The sequence below is a fragment of the Tinamus guttatus genome, unplaced genomic scaffold (genome assembly GCF_059628265.1).
Source record: "Tinamus guttatus ecotype Peru unplaced genomic scaffold, ASM5962826v1 Tinamus_guttatus_pri_ptg000035l, whole genome shotgun sequence".
In the NCBI taxonomy this organism is placed as follows: Eukaryota; Metazoa; Chordata; class Aves; order Tinamiformes; family Tinamidae; genus Tinamus; species Tinamus guttatus.
In genome coordinates this window covers 791741-810497 of record NW_028288569.1, presented here as the reverse complement: position 1 = coordinate 810497, position 18757 = coordinate 791741, and the positions used below count along the sequence as shown (strand labels likewise).

The following is an 18757-nucleotide window of genomic DNA, read 5'->3' as shown; positions in this document are numbered from 1 at the left end:
ACAGGAATATGTGGAATAGGAATTATGAGCATTGTTTAAAGGTACCAGGAGCAGAGAATTACAGGCATCTTGCAAGGAAAATCAGTCAGGTCTTTCTTGAATACAGTGTATTTATATACATAAAAATTTCTCTTCAGAAGAAGGACCTTCAGCAGAGCTCCATATCCAGTGATGGCTTAAGGCCTAGAGTCCCTGAAATGCAAGTAAGCTCCCATTTGAGTGTGAGTCAGTACGGATCTCATGAATATCAACTGGGGTTGATACTATCAATATCAACTACCAATACCAAGTGGGGTGCCACTCGAACAAGGGTAGCAACAAAATCCAGCAATAAGTATTTAACATGCCTTTCCACCCAAATCCCCCACCCGAGTTCCTTCTACCCTGTAAGATTTGAAGAACTGACATATTGCTAAGGATGTAATGTACTGATTAATCATACCTTAGCCATAGCTCTCTCTCCCTTCAGGTAATGCAGGTCCTGAAACCGGCACAAGTCCTGAAGCTACAGGTCGCAAGAATAAAGACATTAGGTCTCCTTTCCCACGCCATCACCTTGTCCAATTGTATTCTGACACTTGGAAGGTGAGGATGAAGAGTCGTCCTTAGTGGGGGAGAGCAGCAGCATGCACAGAGCCCTGCCTTGGAATGGACAATGAGACTTTAAGGGTTGGGATTAGCAGGCAGAGCACTATGGGAGACTCTTGTGGGTGTCTGCTGCAGACTGCCTGGTGAGGACGAACCAGATGAGGCTGCCGTGTCTCGGACAACTAGAAGCCTCATGTTCACAGACCTTGGTCCTCACAGAGGACTTCAAACCCCTCAATGATCTGACAGAGGGACACCACAGCAGAGCACAAGCAATCTAGGGAGTTTCTGGAGTACGCTGATGACAATTCCTGAAAGAAACCACTGTGGGGCTGACCAGGTAAGATCATCTGCTAGGCCTCATACTTAAAAACAAGGAAGAATTAGTTAGGGATATGAAGGCAACCTCAGCTGCAATAACTATGAGAAGGTCAAACTCTAGATTCACTGCAATCAGGGAGGTACCAGAGAACTGGATGAAAGCACATGTCCCTTCCAGGAGGAGGATCCAGGGAACTGAAGGCCTATCAGCCTTCCATAAATGCCTGGGGAGGTGATGGATCAACTTATCTGGAAACCATTTCCAAACATACGAACAAGAGGATGATGGGGAGTAGTCAGCATGGATTTGTGAAAGGGAAATCATGTTTAACCAAACTGATAGCCCTCTGTACTGAGTCAGCTGCCTCCGTGAATGAGGGACAGGCAGTGCATGCTGTCTACCTTGATTTCAGCAAGTCTTTTGACACTGTCTCCTATAACATCCTATATGCAAGCTGATGAGACGGGCTGGATGAGCAGACAGTGAAATGGACTGAGAGCTACCTCGATGGCAGAGCTTGGAAGGGTGTGATCTGATCTGATCAGCAGCACAAAGTACAGCTGGGGACCAGGCACCAGCAGCACATCCACAGGTTGATATTGGGTCCAGTCACGTTCAACTTACTCAAGGAGCCGCATGATGAGGCCAAGCACAGCCCCTGGCGCATTTGCTGAAGCAGAACTGGGAGAATTTGGCTGATACATTGCCTCCTTCTGATACTGGGCCTCCGTTCACAGGGACCCCGGCGGGCTGGAGAAATGGGTTGTGAGGAGCTCTTTAGGTTCAACAAAGGCAAGTGCAGGGTGCTGTACCTGGGAGGAATCACCCCAGGCACCAGGTACAGGCTGGGCACAGGCCTGCTAGAAACTACCTCGAGCAGGTTCTGGAAAAAGATCTTCTGGAAAAGGATCTGGGAGCCCTAGCAGAAGTTTACCATGAGCTAGCCATCTGGTCAGCTACAGAAACTTTAACACACTTCCACATTCCAAAGTGGGTTTTTTTGTTTTTTTTTTTTGTTTGTTTGTTTGCTTGTTTGTTTTTGGTACAAGTATTCCCACTAAAATTTTCTCAGTATCTTCCAAGTGTTCCAAAATTTTTAATCAAACTCATGAGATCAAACCCAGATATTACTGTTTTGGATTAAGAACAGATAAAAGAAAATTTCTGTTAAGTCAGAATGCAAGGTATGGATAAGTTTTCTTAGCTGGAAGAAAGTGGCTAAGACCTATTTCTGCATACCTCATTTCTATAGCTTATTGAAAGGGGTAGGTGGCAAGAGAGACATGCAGCAGCTAGATACAGTCTACCTTAGGTTTAAAAAGACTATTAGGTGACTGAAGCATGTGTCTTATGAGACAGGTTGAGCAATCTGGGCCTCTCTAACCTGGAGAGTGATCTGATCAGCGTGTACAAATATTTTAAGGGACCATGTCAAGAAGATGGGTCCACTCAGGACAAAAGGCATGGACACAAACTGAAACACAGGAGTCTCCATTTGTATATAAGGAAAAACTTCTAAAAGCGGGGGGAGACAAACCACTAGCACAGGTTGTCCAGAGAGAATGTGGAGTCTCCTTCCATGGAAATATTCAAAACCTACCCACATGTGCTGTATTCTACCTTGCTTGAGCAGGGGCTTGGACCTCTCCAGAAGTCCTTTCCAAACTAAACCATTTCATACTTTTGCAATAAGTCAGAAATGCATCTGAATAATACCCAGATTCTTATTTTTTTCCTAAATAGGGGCATTAAATTCAGCTTACCCCCCACCAGTATGTTATATACTCTGTAAAAAGAATCCAAAAGACACATGTGATTAAAAGGTAATCATACTAGTGTCATAGAATAGATAAACAAAGTTCTGTTGTCACATTGCATTGTGTTTTCATAACCCTTGAAAAACTGTTCGCTTGGCCAAGGTGTTCATCCTAGAAAGCAGCAACACAACTGAATCATCTGTGTGGTTGCTTGTATAACAAGAAAGTTGTAACTTGGTAATATGTGTGCAAAACCAGGATGACTTTTACTCATTAATATCACTGGGCTGTGCAACCCCCACAATATGAGGGCAGTGAGTCAGGTCTGCCTGAATCTGTCAAATGCCTTCTTTACAAAAATCTCTTCTGGAGATAGTTCAGTTGGTACCACATCTATACACCCATATGCAGAAAGCAGTGCATTACTGTTACTTTCACCATGGCAAAGCATATGCTTAAAGCATCCAGGCTGCAACACTCACACTCTGCCCCCAAGCTAGCTTGCATCGTTTATTTCCTCTCGAGAATTTTGTCATGCAAGTGGAGAGAATTCCCAGGGATCTATTACTTTGTTCCGATTTTGACCTACAGTCTGTGCCTTACAAGGAGCAGTCCTTGCACTTAAAGTGTGCTCAGGCTGCAAGGAAGAGCTTTCCTTCCTTTCTATTTTTGCGTTAAATGAGAAGCATCAGTGAACCGCGGTTACCAAAACTCTTTCCTTTTCAAGAAATTATATTGAAGTGTCAAACTCCACAACAGCAAGGAAAATAAAGGCCCAAAATGAGATCACTATCTATCATCCTCCAATAGCTAGTAAGGCTCCCCTTAAGGTACATAGTATAAAATATTAAATATAATGTACATCTAGCCAATGTATATATTACTAGCGTTCTCATTTCAGTTTTCATTACAGTAACACCTCAGGATGTTGGCTATTACAGCAAGATAGTTACTGACCTACTTGCAGCATCTAGCAAGGTCTTAGAAAAACATACATATTAATTTAAGGTCCAGGTGACAAGGTAGAGATACGCCATGGAACTTTATTTCTCCATTTTTGGTCACATTTAATTTCATTCTTGAAGTTATTTCATGATCTAAGCACAGAAACAGATATGCTTAGGTTGGAGTACTTTGAGATCAAATAAACATTCAGGGAATAATGTATTTTCTTCTACATAAGAACTGAAGCATGAAGCATTTATTACAACATTGACTTCTGAAAATAATTCAATGATTACAATTCTGTACATTGTGAAATGTTGTCAGTTAAGACACTGAAAACTAGAGCAAAATTCTTCAACTCGTAGAGAAGCTTTTATCACCACTAAGTGACTCTAACCCTGTTAACATGTTTCCATGTGCGTCATTTGAGACCTCAGTCCCAAAATCTTAGTCTCTTATCTAGTGAAGCCTAACAGGTAGAACAATGGCCTGAGTGGACCAAAAATGGAAACGTGTAAGAAAATTCTATCAAATAAGGAAACTGTAGCATCAAAATGGTTCAGTGACCCCACTGAACTGGAAAAAGGACCTCAAAATGTCCTTACAGAAATATGAACAGATTTCAAACCAAATGAACAACCGACTTTCCTTTTGATTTTTTTTTGTTATCCAAAATAACACTTTATTTGCAGTTCTACTTCTTATCAGAAAGAAAATCAATTTCACCTCACAGTTAGTTTGGAAATAGTATCTCACAACTGGACTTCAGCTGGAATAAAACATAGGAAACAGCTCAAAAAAATGAGGAGAAAACTTTCTGGAAAGCCAGTCCAGAATTTGTATCTCCATAAGATGAAAAACCTAACTTTCCAGTAATATGTCGGACAGTCTCCTAGTTTCTATGTTCCCACAAATAATTATAACTAGTATCTACCTCAATGCTAATAAACTTGTGGAAATCATGCCTGAAGACTACTATTTCTATTTGATTGATAACCAAATAAGCAAACAAACAAGAAAATCAGATTCTCAAGAGTTTAATTTTATACTAATATATACATAATTTAACTGCAGAAATGATGCAAAGAAAAAAAATAGCCATGCTGTGCTTGTTCCTGATATATAGTCTCCAAAAGAACATTAACAGATGGATAAAACCACCATCACATTTTCCCAAGACATCTTATTTATGTCTGCTTTTTTCTGCTTTGAACGAGTACACAAGTTCTTAATGAGCAGAAAAGATATTATCAGCAATTCTATGAGACTACTAGATTTATAATCCTCCTAACATAGCCTTTTAAAGTTCCACTGCCCCTTCCCATTCATTTTTGAGGGAGGGACTTTTGTACTGAAATTCTACCTTCCAAATACAGAAGATGGAATGAAGATTATTAAAGATGAAATAAACCTCTTTCGTGGTTCATGTGTCTTCAAACAATTCTTCTAATTCACTAGTACAATCTGATTTTACATTTCCGCTCCGCACAGGAGGAAAGTGAACTAACACAGTATTTACTTTTTAGAGAGAGGACGCAATTGTCAGGTCCCTTCAGAATAAGTCTTCTTGTAAGCAGAAACCAAGATTTTTATCCTATTTAAATCCAATTAATAATTTTATCATTCTAACAAAGGTTTGAACTGTTAAGGGTTGCATATAAGATGAAAAAAAAACACAATCTGGAGAAACTACTGGTTATCCTGAAGAGAAGGAAAAACAGAACATACAGCTCTCCTGGATTGAAAGCGGACCTTCAATTACCGAAAGAGTTGGTTAGATGAGATGTACTTTTCAGCAATCGAGTAATTCCTCTTCCTCGAGTGGTACTTGTTCCATAAGGGGAAGTCTTCACACCACAGGAAGAACCACCTATTAAATTAAACACCTTTTGCAATCAAATCAGCCTTTAAAGCCTATATAAATTAATAGAATCCTCTTCCATATGCTTTGAGGCTCAATCTGTTCAATAGGTCTAATACTAGAGTTATGGAGCAGAGGCAGGAATTTTGACCTCCATAAACATCAAATTAATTTAAAATGCCACGACTTATAGTTGCAACAGTTTCAGGTGACATGTATTTTCATGCAGGAAATAAGTGGCAAACTCTGAATTTTTCTAGTTATTCATCCAGCAAACTTTTCATCTCAATACAATCAATATCAAGTATCAATACAATAACTGGATAAAGTTTAAATATCCTCTTTCCCTTCTTAAATGTTAAAGTCTCAGACTCACAAGCGGAAGGGATGAATCCTTGATCCTGACTTGGAGAAATGAAGCGGCTGTCATGTCCAGAGCTCCTACCCTTCGTCTTCTGTACGAAACAATAAACACCAAAAATAACAGATGGGTCTTCCAAAGCAGACTACTCAAGATAACTATGAGTTGCACTCAAAGATAACCACATTTAATGTTGACCGACTTCTTGTAAAGGCATTAGATATGAACTAGTCCTCGCTGCTTATTTTAAAGACAGTACTAAGGCAAGACTCTACAGTTACAGAAGAGCCTGGAATCAAGACCTGAAGCAAGCGTAAAATAACCAATCTACCTAGCACACCTCAGAAAATAAACATCCAAAGAGAAAATGGCTAACTTGAAATTTGCAAATTAAAAAAAAAAAAAAAAAAGCTGTTTTGAAATGCTTAGGTTAGCTAGAAATACCAGTATACTGTTTCAAAGAATCTGACCTGGAAACGTCCAGCATCCAGCACTACTATCTTGGCATTTGTGCTGTCATGGGAAACATAGTCTTCGAGAGGTAGGTGAGCTGCTGTCAGTGAAACTCCGTACACACTAGCCAAAGATTTACTGATGCAATATCTTCAAAGTAGGGTAGGAAGGAAAAAAGGCAAGAAAAATGTTTTATTAAGAGGACTATACTTTATGGACCATCTACAGAGGCAGATAGCTCTTCAACAGACAACAACAACGAATTGCAGACTGAAATGCTTGGAGCAGACAGGGCAGAAGGACATTATCCTAACAACTAGACAGTTTCACAGCATACTTCTAAAAGCAGCAATCCGCTCATTGCTTCCCCAAACTATGAAATGCAACCAGTTAAATGTGTGGAAAGCAACAGCAAGGTATAGCAGAACTTTTTGAATGAAAGATTGCTCATTATTATTTCTCTCAAGTAGTGCTCATTATTATTTCTCTCAAGTAGTGTTATTATAATTGAGTCAAATCTTAAATAGCATTTCCCCATCTGAAGACTACTATTTTCCCCTCCCTCTCTCCCATCCAAAAGGTTACAAAAAGTATATGCATCTACACTGTATGTGAAACTGTATAAAAGTTTCCAAAATAAAGATGGGTTAGAATATACACAGATTTTGCCACCACATACACGTGTGCTAAGCTGCTGAAGGAAACAGTGAAATTCTTCCATAAAGAGCATTTTTTTTTCCTCAACATTCCAGGTTCAAGTGAAATTTGTGAAAGGATGACTACAAACCAAGATGGACATTACTACCATTACGACGTTACATTAGTTGCTGCTGCTTACAGCATGCTGTTAAGCTAAACAAAAATTACAAAGCTACAAACCGAATGAAGTCCTGGAGGTAGAAGGAATAAATAAAACTCAGGATGCAGAACTACATGACTCAATTAAGTCAAAGACACAGTCAAAAATGAAAAAATAAATAAAGCAAAGAAGTCATGGTACCAGTGAGAGCTCACTTGCAATACTCACGCAATTTTCTTACAGGACGCCAGAGCACAGAAAAGTATATCATTCTCTTCATGCCACTTGCACCTACATGGAATTAAGTTCAGGTTTATCACAGAAGCACCTACATCTTTAAACAGCAAGAATAGCTGAACTAGCAAAAACAAATAGGAGCAAGCATTAAAGGTATCATGGCTCAGTGACCACGTAATATGTCTTTAAAATTTCACAGATTCACTGGTGTTCAAATAACTCGGATCTAGGTGACTCAGGAAGAGATAAGAGCTCTGCCTAAGAAACACAACGCTGCAGTGGCCAAAAAGGGAAGAGAATCTTATGTGAGAAAGGAGCTTACATTGTTAGTGTGAGACTTAAACTTGTTAAGTAGCTCTACTTACCATAAGCATTGCCATTCTCCTCTGCAAATTTTTTAAACACACATTTTCCCATTCTTGCTAAGGTCTCCCTCTAGTCTGAATCTCCTTCTATTTTTTCCAGTCAAATACCATCCTGTACTTTATTCTTTTTTCCCCTTCCCCTCCTTTAAATTAGGCTCCAGACTCAGCATTAAAAGCCATCTATCTTCATATTCCTTTTTGATAAAGACAGTGCTTTGCATTGCCAGTTCTCATGTTGATAGGAAGTATTTCTGTTTAGAAGGTTTGCTGATGAAAGCTGTCTACCAGGGAACAAGCTGTATTGATGTAGTACACCAAGAGATGCCAGGCTAATGCTCATTTTTACCAAAAAAAAAACCCCAATGTACCTGGTATTACTGGAGTAATCCCACAGGAAGACATCTAGTTCTTTACACACCCAAGTCTTGGATGGCTCCTTTTGATATTTCTTCCAGTACAGTTCCACTATCAGGTCTTCCACATTAAGAAGCTCCAGATGGCTTTCAAAGCCTACATTTTGGAGGAAGTCAAGGTCAGGAGAAGAACTAAATGTCACCTGAACAGAATGTCTCCTTCTCAGCCACTGTAGAGTCACTGCTCAGCCTCTTACTGGAGCCTCAAAGCTCTTGTAAACCTCAGTAAACCTTGTTCTATCAGTAATACTACATAACACTTGTCTTCCTAGGAGATTGCTTCATAATTCTCTCCACCACAGTAATTTTGCATCAAATCTTGCATCAAATTTTGCATCAGAAGCCTTTAGTTTTCCCCTATGTTACCATAACTTCACAGTAATCTCACTGCCTCCAATGCTGCTTTAACTGGCTGAACAAAAAACAGTGTGTGCTACTTAAACTATAGATGTAAATGCACTCACTACCTGATTAGCTTACTGAACATTCAGCTCTGTAGTAGTATTGTCACCAATTTATTTATTCTTTTACTGGAGGAAGAGGAAAGGTAAAGGGAAGAGAGAGCCACACAAAACAGTTCAAGCCACCACTGCCAGCTTTTATGAAGCTTGCACAAATCTTTAAAATCACAAAACCCTCTAAATCTTTCTGACACATATAGCTATCCAAAATTCACAACACTTCTTTCTTGGGAAAAGAAATGCAAAAAAAATGATGAATTTATCACCTGACATGCTAGCCATTCGTCTGAAGCACCAGTTGATTCGGTATCTGTCATCACACTAAAGAAAAAGAAAGTTTCAGTTACTTTCAAGAAGTTTATATACACTCTGATAGGGCCCTTCCTCCCTTTCTGCATTGAAACTATGAAAAAAGAAAATTTGGAAAAGGATGTTTATTTTCCACTCATTTAAACAAAAGGCTTTACAGCAGTCTCCTTACTTTGACCTTGATCATACCCTGCAGTAGAAACGCGGCCAAGCACCTCCATCTGACTGGACAAAGGCAAGAAGTTCACGTAAGACAACTGGGTAGCAAGCACGTGACAGCTCAAACCCAGATATAGGAATCTTATGAGTGTTGTCACCTAATGGAAGAAGAGGGAGAAAAAGTTACAAACAGTCCCGTTTCCTTAAAAGATACAATTCCATTTCCATTATATCTTCTCTTATTCACATACACACACAGAAGTCTCCCTCTTGTTCTCTATGGGCAATATTTGTGACTAAGCTATGAGAGTCTTGCTTCCACCAGCAAACACTAGTGGGTCTAGGCTGAACACGTGCATAGCCTCCTCTTAAAGGGACACTCTCAAAACATGAGACAGAAGAAAGTGTGGGCTTTCTGTACAGTCCTTCTGAACAGAAGGGCAGGAAGTCTACTAATAGAAATGAACTGGTATCTATAAATGCCATGTAAGAGTCACAATGGGAAAAAGGCACGCCAAGTCAGACACAATAGCAATATAAATACTTCGACTTTGTTGTCATCTGTAAAGCTGCACAAGATTCAAACTTTCAAATACAAACTAGTGTCTTTGAGTTATTCTATTCAGTTATTCTATTATGTTTTAGAACCTTTGTACTCTCTCTATAAATACACAAACACACGGACTGGTCATCAATAAAAAGGCACTCCGTTCAGCTAGGCTTGAAAGCATCTGAAGTCAAGATTTTTGTCTTATCCAAAAAGAAAATGCTGCAGTTACCTACAAATTAAAACAGGAAGGCAGAGTACAAACAACTCTGTCATTTACAAAAAAAAAATCTGGGTGAAGCCCTCTGACATTTATAGGTTTAGGAAATATTCAAAGCAACTCTGGCAAGTTGCTCTGTCACTGCTTTGTCTTCAAAACTTGAGGTGAAGTTTCCAGAGGAGAAACTATACATACTTGCAAAACATTTGTATACAGATGAGTAAAGCTCAGTCCAAGAAATCTTACCCCCCTTACATTCTGTTCTTTTTCCCCCCTTGATACTCACTTGCAATCTGGCAGTGGTACCGAAAACCACGTGGCGGAACTTCTGCAGAAGAGCAAGGGAAAATAAGTAAAACCTCACAATATGTAATGGTTGATTCTTAACACTGTATATTGCACACTATTGTCTAATGTGCTGAAAGCAGCAGATGTATCTACACTTATGGCCTTGCTCAAGTGCCACAACTCTTCAAAAAAGTTATTTTCAGTTATATATGGATTTGCAAAAACAAAGCATCCTGTATAATTTTTGTATGAATGTTAGATGTTTGTGTTTGATACTGCTGCCACAGTCCTTTCCAGGTTTATTCTACCCTCTTCAAAGTTTTCACACAGTTCTGATACTTCAGCCCATTTCCTCAAAAACTAAGAGAAAAAAGCATTACTGAGATGTTTTAAGGAGAAGCCAAACCACTTATGGCATAGTAACAAAATTATTTTACTACCAGAAGTCTGAACTGGGCAGCAGTAAGTGATACTAGAAAGCCTCCCTCTCACCCCAGAGCAAGTTGAATTATTTCTTTTCTTCCCTTTCTTGGAGCTCACCAGGATCTATGAAGCGATGGAAATCATCCATGATGCCTTCCTTTAGGGAGTACTTGACACAGCCAATCTCGCATGGGAGAAAGCGCTGCTCGCAGTGAGCCTGCAGCTCGCCATGGCTGTAAATGTTCAGGAAGTAGATGGTGCTTGCAACCACAGCTGAAAGAAGAAGGTTTGTTTTGTTCAGAAGAGCTGCTAGAGGTTACAGTCAGGCACCCTGCTTCATTTCACCCAGCAATAGCTTCAGTGTGCTCAACCATGTAAGTTAGTAGAGGAGAGCAATGAGCAACTGCACAGATGGAGGGAGGCATGTGAGCAGCCAAAACTTGTGCAAGGGTCAGCCACACAGGAGATCCCAATGCCAAGCTTCCTTCCACTTAGCTAAGTCCAGATGGCATCGTGTGCAGATACGAAAGAAACCAACAAACAGGTAAACACACATCACACAAGAGGCCTGTAAGTCATCAAGAGCTACTGTTCTTTTTTAGAATAGTATTCTCTGCCTGTTGGGAAAATAAAGCTAGAAAAGACATCAGTAACTGCAAAGCAGCCTCACAAGCTCAATTCAATAACTTACAGAAATAAAATGAGCTGGTAATCTTATGCTGTAAGAAGAGATGAGAAGTCATCTAGTACTTTAAGGGATCACTTCACCTCTGCTAAATGAGCTTCTGAAAAGGAAGGCGGGAACACCCAAGGCAACCCAAAGGCATTAAGAGAACTTTTACATTTATATAAATTTTAAGCTACTGAAATACTGAAAAACATTGACTCTCAAACACATCTAATGCTTCTATTCACAAGTATAACATAATTATCTCACTGAAGTTTAAATTATTTAATCCCTTAAATTCTGCCCCTCATCAGAAAAATCTTGGACCTACTGCAGATGCAGAGATGCGTATCTATTTCTACACAGAAATGATGCCAAAGACCAGACTATGTCATTCCCTACCTGTCGTCCCTAGTTTGAATTCTGGTGCTCTTATACAAATCTTGAAAACTCTACAGGTTTCAAGGCCATAGCAGAGAAATTCTTCCTACACAAGCTCTAAATACTTACGAAAAACAGATAAAGTCATGGGGAACCCTATAGGAACTTTGCTGAGAAATACAAATGAGCAACATCACAAAACCTACCTCAGCTCCACCTAAGCATTAGCCCTCTCACTCAGACTTAACCAAATACAAACTATATCTGGGCTCTGCATTAACAGGCTGCTATGACTTAGCTTGTAAGCACTACTCCAACACTTTCAGTGCTGAAAAGTTTTCACTTCTCAGAATAAAATAACATTCATTGGAGAAACAATTACAGATGTGTTTATTACTCCATTCTAGTCTAAACATCCATTTGAAAGCAGTGAAGAGATAGGAAAGGATTAGTTTTCAGGAGCCCTTTGAATAAGCAAGCTAGGCAGTACATTACAAAAGCACTGACCAAACAAATACCCCTCTCTCATTCTCCAAAGCAGCCACATCATTGTTTTGTCTAACAGCTACACTTCTCAAGGGTGAGGCTTGACATCTAACAACTCCTCATTCTTTAAATTTGCTACAAGCATTCTTTTACCCAGAACTTGGATCACGCCTTGTAAACCACTGAAGAGTAGAACCACCATCTTGGTACAGATACCATTGAGGCTACCTATAAAAGACAAGATTGTATCTATCAGAATAAATGCTTTAAGGTTACTGTACCCTGGTCATTTTTCCAACATAGAGCAGAGGCATCTGGAAGAGAAGTACTTCTGGGGGTCGTTGTGGTCAAACCGGCAGGAACTGGCTGAGTTAGATTAGGCACCTGGAAAAGATGAAAAAGTTAAAAATCAAAACAGTCTACTAAGCCCCAGTCAGGCCCATCTTAAAGAAGGCTTTAAGATAAATTATATGACCTCTATTACTAGTTATAGCTTTATTCATTACAAGTTTATGAACAAATGCCTACGTATGTGCAGATTGGAAAGGTAAGTTTCCTCTTCTAATAAAAAGAAATGAGACTTCTTAGTATCTAGGTCAGTATCAGTACAGTTGGGAAGAAAAACAGCTAAATTTCTGAAGTGTAAACATATATATATGTGTGTGTGTATATATATAAAAATATATATAAATATATTTATATATATATTTATGTATATACACACACACAAATGGGATTTTGTTTGATTCAACAAAACTGGCATATGAATTATGCTATGAATTATTTGTCTTTGACCAGGAATGGCATTAATGAAAGTTGATAGAGATTCAAGATGGACATCAGGTGGCTCTGGTGCAAAGCAAGTTGAAGGGGCTCCTATGCCCATTAAGCAAAACACTGTAAACCTACGTGCGAACAATAAGCTTTGAAGAGGATAGGACGACTTGGGCCATTCACCTAGAAACCTTGAAGGCCTGCAGAATTCAACCATGCAAGGCCTGTATGATCAATAGCATCCTAGATGTGCTAACTGTGGATGACCTCCTTGGCTAGAAGAGGTCTGATCACAGTTACTTTTAATTATTTACTGTAAAACGGGGAATTAAGCCCATGCAAGTAAGCTCCATCTGCAAAAGACGACGAAGACCTTTCACTACAAAAATAACTGTGTTGGTCCATGTACAGGGCATGATTAACGAATTGAAATCATACATTATCTTATACACTCCCCAATCTCAGTAACAGATGACGAAAAATATGTTTTTTAGTTTGGAAAAGCAATTATTTCTCTTCCTCAATACGACTTTCTAAAATACCACCTCTAGAGGAAGGAAATACAGAAGTGTCCATGTAGTATTTAGTTGTCTTCTCAAGTAGCTGCATACTAGTGACATGTAATGTTCATATATTACATATCGCTTGCTAAATAGTGTAACGATGATACAAGAGCTCCTCCTGGAGCCTTTCACAGGCCTCTCCCAGATGAGGCAATATTGCCCTAACAGCTCCCTACTAATTGAGATGGACCAAACTACCTAATACAGATTAACTAATTACTCCACACTGGAATCTTTCTACTATTTTTGCTAGTGTCAATTAAGTCCTTTACTGTCCTAAAACATATCCTCACCAACTATTTGGAAGTTAGAATCCAAAAATACAGATTAAAAAAAAAAAAGTGCAGTATTGTTCATTTACTGAATCGGGCACCTGTTTTGACACACAGATTTTTACACTGACAACCAAGACCATAATAAAATAAGCTTTCTGACACTTTACATAATTCAAATCCCAAAGCAAACTACACTTCAGGGCAGTGCTGGTAGAGGGGAAAAAAACATTTTTCATAACAGCAAATAATGGAAAGGATCTGTTTAACATTATTTCTGACCTCAGCAACATTTACTTTAATATAGCTTCTTTTTTTCTGTGTTAAGAGATGTCATCCTCTGCCATAACACTATTATTCTCTCCACAATCATATCAGCCTAAAAATAACAGCAGAGTGTATATTCACATATTTGTAGGTCACAACATTTCAGTGACCTATTACAGGATATGTCCATTCAAGAATCCCAAATTGGCTGCTTACAAGGTGTGGTTTCAGGAAATCAGAAAAGAACAACTGCAGCTGAGGTCATTCACAAAGCAAAAGTAATATGAAACTGTGACCAGAAGTCTCATCAATTTACCGTATTAAAAGTGTTTTTTTAAAAAACATTTTTAATACTGTACATACATTGCATATTTTAATAATGTATGTACATTTAAAAAATGAGCCCCTTTAAAACTAAGCTGCCGAAAGTGAAAGAAATAAGTTTTTCTTGATAATATACAGTGCAAGAGAATAAGGTGCGCTGATTTAAAATGGTATGGAATATTCTCAGCTTCAATCACACTGGAACAATTTTCTGTTTAACTTCAGTATCTACACAGAGAGATAAAGGAGCAGTCATAATTTTCAGAGTTCAATACCAAAACAACAGTTTAACATTTTGGTATTAGAGGGCAGCTTTATCTCAAAGGCTGTAGCAAACAAGATCTGCCAGGGAAAAAAAATAAAAAGGCAAAAATGTAACAGAGCACATAAAGAAATACTTCTCAATGTAAGTTTGGCTGAAATAAAATAAAATAAAATAAAACCTGGAAGTTTACACTGCTTGAAAAGGCTTAATGGGTCTACACTGGTTCAACAAATAAATTTAAGTGAGGACAGCACACCTGAACTACTCACAGCTTTAAAAAAAAAAAAAAAAATCACTAGCGAGGGCGCTCCTCTTTAGCCCAATTTCTGAGCAAATTCAAACAACACTTGTTTCCTTCCTTCCTTAGATACTCTGAAGTCTGTTTCTTTCCGAGCATTTACCTCTCTCATTGACTTCTGAGGAGATTTATTTTCCTTCCACTTACGAGCCATCTCTGCATATTTCATCTTTTCTTCATCTGCCAGCAACTTGAAGAAAAGCGAATCATTAGTTTAAGTTTTCATTATTTCCCCCTAGCACGTGTGGCAAATGTGTAGAATATGTTGATTTGCGGAATTACAAGAAATTAACCGCACACGTTCACCAGAAGCTACCACCGCTGGCCAAGAAGCGCCGCTTGGCGCCGCCTGACACGTAACCTTGCACATTTTTGGTAGCTCTCGCTCCGACAAAGCTCCAAGCTCTGCCCCCAAGGGGCTGGCAAGCAGCCGCACCGCCGCTCACCGCGGCAGGCAGCGGCGGGAGCCCCTCTCCACGAGGAACCATTTTGACCCGCGCCCCGCCACGTGGCCCCCGCCGCCCGGGGCTCGCGCGGGTGCCTCACCGCCCACTCCTCCGAGCAGTAGGGGATGGCGTCCGCCACGCGTGTCAACGGCAGCCCCCGTCGCTGCAGCTCGGGCAGCCGCTCGCGCACGAAGAAGTAATAGGCGCTGCGCCCGCCCGGCGCCATGGCCGCCCTCGCCGCCCCAGCCGCTGCCCCAGCCGCCGCGCTTCGCGCCTCGCCTCACGCCTCGCGCCCCCGCAGCTGCGCGTGCGCCGTGCGGCGCCTCGCCCGGGCGGTGCTAGTGGCGGCGGCCGGCCCGCGCGGGGCACGCTGGGTCTTGTAGTGCCCCTTGGGGGCGGGCGCGCCGCCATGTCGCGGCGCGCCGCGGGGCGGGCAGGGGGGTGAAAGGGGCCGTGCGAGCGCCAGGCGGGACCCGCTTGCGCTCTTAGCTAACTGTGAAGGTGTTTTGTGGGAAGAGCGGGACGGTGGTGCAGGCGTCTTTCCCTTGCGCCTCCGGTTCATCGCCAGGGGCACTGTCCCCAGTGCCTGGCTGGGCTCGCACCTCACAAAGTGCTGTGCAGTTCAGGATCCAGGCTACTGCGCGGTAGCGCGCGCCCCTGGCAAACATCAGGTTCAATAGGTCTCCAGCCATCTGTGAAGACGGAAATACATTATAAATACATGTCTGTGCTCTTAATGTGAGGTCCTCGGCTGGACGTGGGCCCCCTATAAAGCCGTGGGCTCTTCTTGACATTGCAGGCAAGGGGCAATTGGAGAGAGAGGTGCTTATCGCTGTAGCGGGGGATGCCACAGAGCCAGGAAGGGTACATAAAATTAGTCATTGAACTTGCAGGTGCTGTGGGCCTGAATTGGTGGGACTCACTGCCGGCCCCCTGTGCTCCCCAGCCTGCCCCAGAGGCCCAGCAACTGCCTTTGGAAATGGGCTGCACGTCCAAGCTTCCAGATGGTTCCTTCTCAGCCTTTCCTGTTCAGATCTATGAACCTATGAACATGCAAAAAAACCATAATGTAGCAGCTCTCTGTAAGGCATTCACCCAATTTTGTTTATAATCACTACTCACAGTGGGAGGATATACAGGAGCGTGACTCTTTTATTTTGAAAAATCAGTGTATTGCCACCTGTAGGGAGCGTATGTTTTGAATGTCTGAGAGAGCTTGGTGTAACCTGTTGCTCCTGTTGCACCAGCATGAACCCCTAAGCAACTGGGGAGCAGTAGCTGTTGCCTTTAAGCAAGATGTAGTATCACCCATCATTGCTTACCAGAGATAATTCTGTTTCTGGAGAGATCAAGAACTCGTGATGTAATTTCCCATAGGATCTGAGCTCACTCAGAGCGGGTCTTTGTGGCGCAACAAGATCATGGTGATAGGCTTCGTCTGACGCATTTAGCCATGCTCAAGGAGGCCCCAGGAGCTGAGGTTTTAGATGAAAATACAGGGTGATGCAATGACAGATAAAGGTAGAAGGGCCTAAGAGATACAGAAGGGAGTGGTATGCTGTGGGAGAGGTGAAGACAGGCTTCAAATAAGAGGCTGGATTTGGTTTTGAGATGTGTTGAGAAGAGCGGGGAAGGTGAAATAGCACACATACGGATGGAAAGGTGAACTCACTTATTAAAAATGATTTGGGAGTTCCTGTTTTATAAAATTGAAAGTGCTGTCCAGACTGGGTTTTCTACTTTCTGCTACCTCATCAACACAACTGACACTCTCTTCGCCAAAAGCTTTTATACCAAGCCACAGTTAAAATAAAGACTGCAAATAATCTCATTTGCATCATTTTGATGGGCAGCAGGAGTTTTTTCACCCCTTAAGTTCTCTACTGATACCTCTGAAAAGTCAAGTGTTCTTTGCTGGTCACGATAAAAAAGGAAATCAACACGACTTGCTTTAAAAACAAATCATTTCACAGGAGGGATTGCATAATCTGGTTGTCTGCAATAGATGACACTATATGTGACCTGAGCCAAGGTTACTGAAGTGACAGAGGCGAAGTGACTAAATTCTGGCCAGGTTTCACTTGCCTTAGACATGTGACGTATCCCACATTCCTCACTGTTCCCCTTGGCTTTTGGAGATCATCTTGGATATGAGGTTGCAGTTCCTGCAGAGCCTGTGTGGTGCAACAGAACAAGAGCTCACGCACGGCTTCCCGCTCCCAATTCCAGCAAAGTTACTCAGAGCAGCTCAATAAAATGGAAGCTGTAGCCTTTCCCAAAGTCCTCTTGAGTTTATTGGAATTGTAGATGGGCAGATGATTATCAGTGGTAAAGGCTCTCTTACATTTCCAAATCACAGCAAAACTCTTCTTCTTCACCTGGTCCTTTTTTTTTTTTTTTTTTGGGTAAATCTTTTGACTGGCTAACTAAGTCTGTTTAGCACCAAAAGAGGTAGCTCTTTAGGTCTCTGCATAGGTTTTTAAGTTTAAGGTAGCTATTTTATGTAGGTTTAAATCTCTGGCTCAGGCAATTAAGTTTGTCAGCATTCGAACCACTGGCAGGCAAAGTCCAGTCACGTTGCTCTTACATTTAACTGGTGTGGTTTTTTTTTGGTTGTTGTTGTTGTTGTTGTTTTTGTTTTTTCTCTCAGGGCTAATAAATGCTCTTGCAATTATTTAGAGTCTTCTGGGGACTATTTTGTGTTGCTCAAACCCAACGAAACAGCTATTTTTACGCTGCTTGTGATCCCATTGATTTTGCTGTTGAACTTACAAAGGGAGTCAATCAACGCATTTAAAAATGCTTCAGAATCATGATGTAAACTCAATGAAAACTGGTGAGCATTTTAGAAAATCAGTTCCACTGTTGTGGAAAGTTACTTATATCCTGGCTTAGTTCCTGACACAGTAATGCTAAGTCTCTGAAGCAAGACCACAAAAAATAACTGCTTTGTTTTAAATATAGAGATAGAAATGAAGTCTTTTTTAATCTTTGTTTTTGTTTTTTCCAGCCAGAAACACAGAATTATTGTTGTTGTGTTATTTTAGGTGTTGTTGCATCCATGCAGATGCATTTTACTTTCCTGCACACCATGGTCATTCCCTTTGTGTACAGCTTTGCGACCCACCCTTTTAGCAGCCCCTCCTTCTAAAGAAATTCAGATAATGTGTGCTTGGACTGTTTAAAAAGAAGGACAGAGCCCCAGCAATAGCTCTCCTAGGGCCAGAGGTGTGGCTGGAAAATACAATTCTTGTGCAGCTGAGAGAGCTGCGTGGTCTCACAAGGGGGAACAAAAAGCAGCCAACAGATCATCCTCAGAGCTCCCTGTCGTGTCAGCAGCAGCCCTGCCCTGTGCCCTGCGCTCTGAGCGAGCTCGTGCTTTAACCGTTCTCTCTGCTGTGCAGCTTAGCTGGACAAGGGCCTCTCCAAACCATTTATGTTGGTTTGCCAATAACTTCTGCAGCATTAGGGCCACTCCGGGGGACTGAATAAATGCTAGTGTTGTG

The 18757-nt window shown here is 41.0% G+C and overlaps 1 protein-coding gene across 1 annotated transcript; it reads right to left on the bottom strand.

Moving 5' to 3' along the window:
• Positions 1 to 5304: 5304 nt before the first annotated feature.
• On the bottom strand, positions 5305 to 15478 carry MAEL (maelstrom spermatogenic transposon silencer). The gene is made up of 12 exons (XM_088532855.1): positions 15352 to 15478; positions 14909 to 14995; positions 12324 to 12426; positions 10626 to 10781; positions 10084 to 10125; positions 9061 to 9188; positions 8829 to 8883; positions 8057 to 8198; positions 7315 to 7377; positions 6305 to 6437; positions 5850 to 5928; positions 5305 to 5482 (listed from the first exon to the last, which is right to left on the bottom strand). The coding sequence occupies exons 1-12, from the start codon at positions 15475 to 15477 to the stop codon at positions 5367 to 5369; spliced, it is 1230 nt and encodes a 409-aa protein (XP_088388981.1). The 5' UTR covers position 15478; the 3' UTR covers positions 5305 to 5366.
• Between the last annotated feature and the right edge of the window lie 3279 nt (positions 15479 to 18757).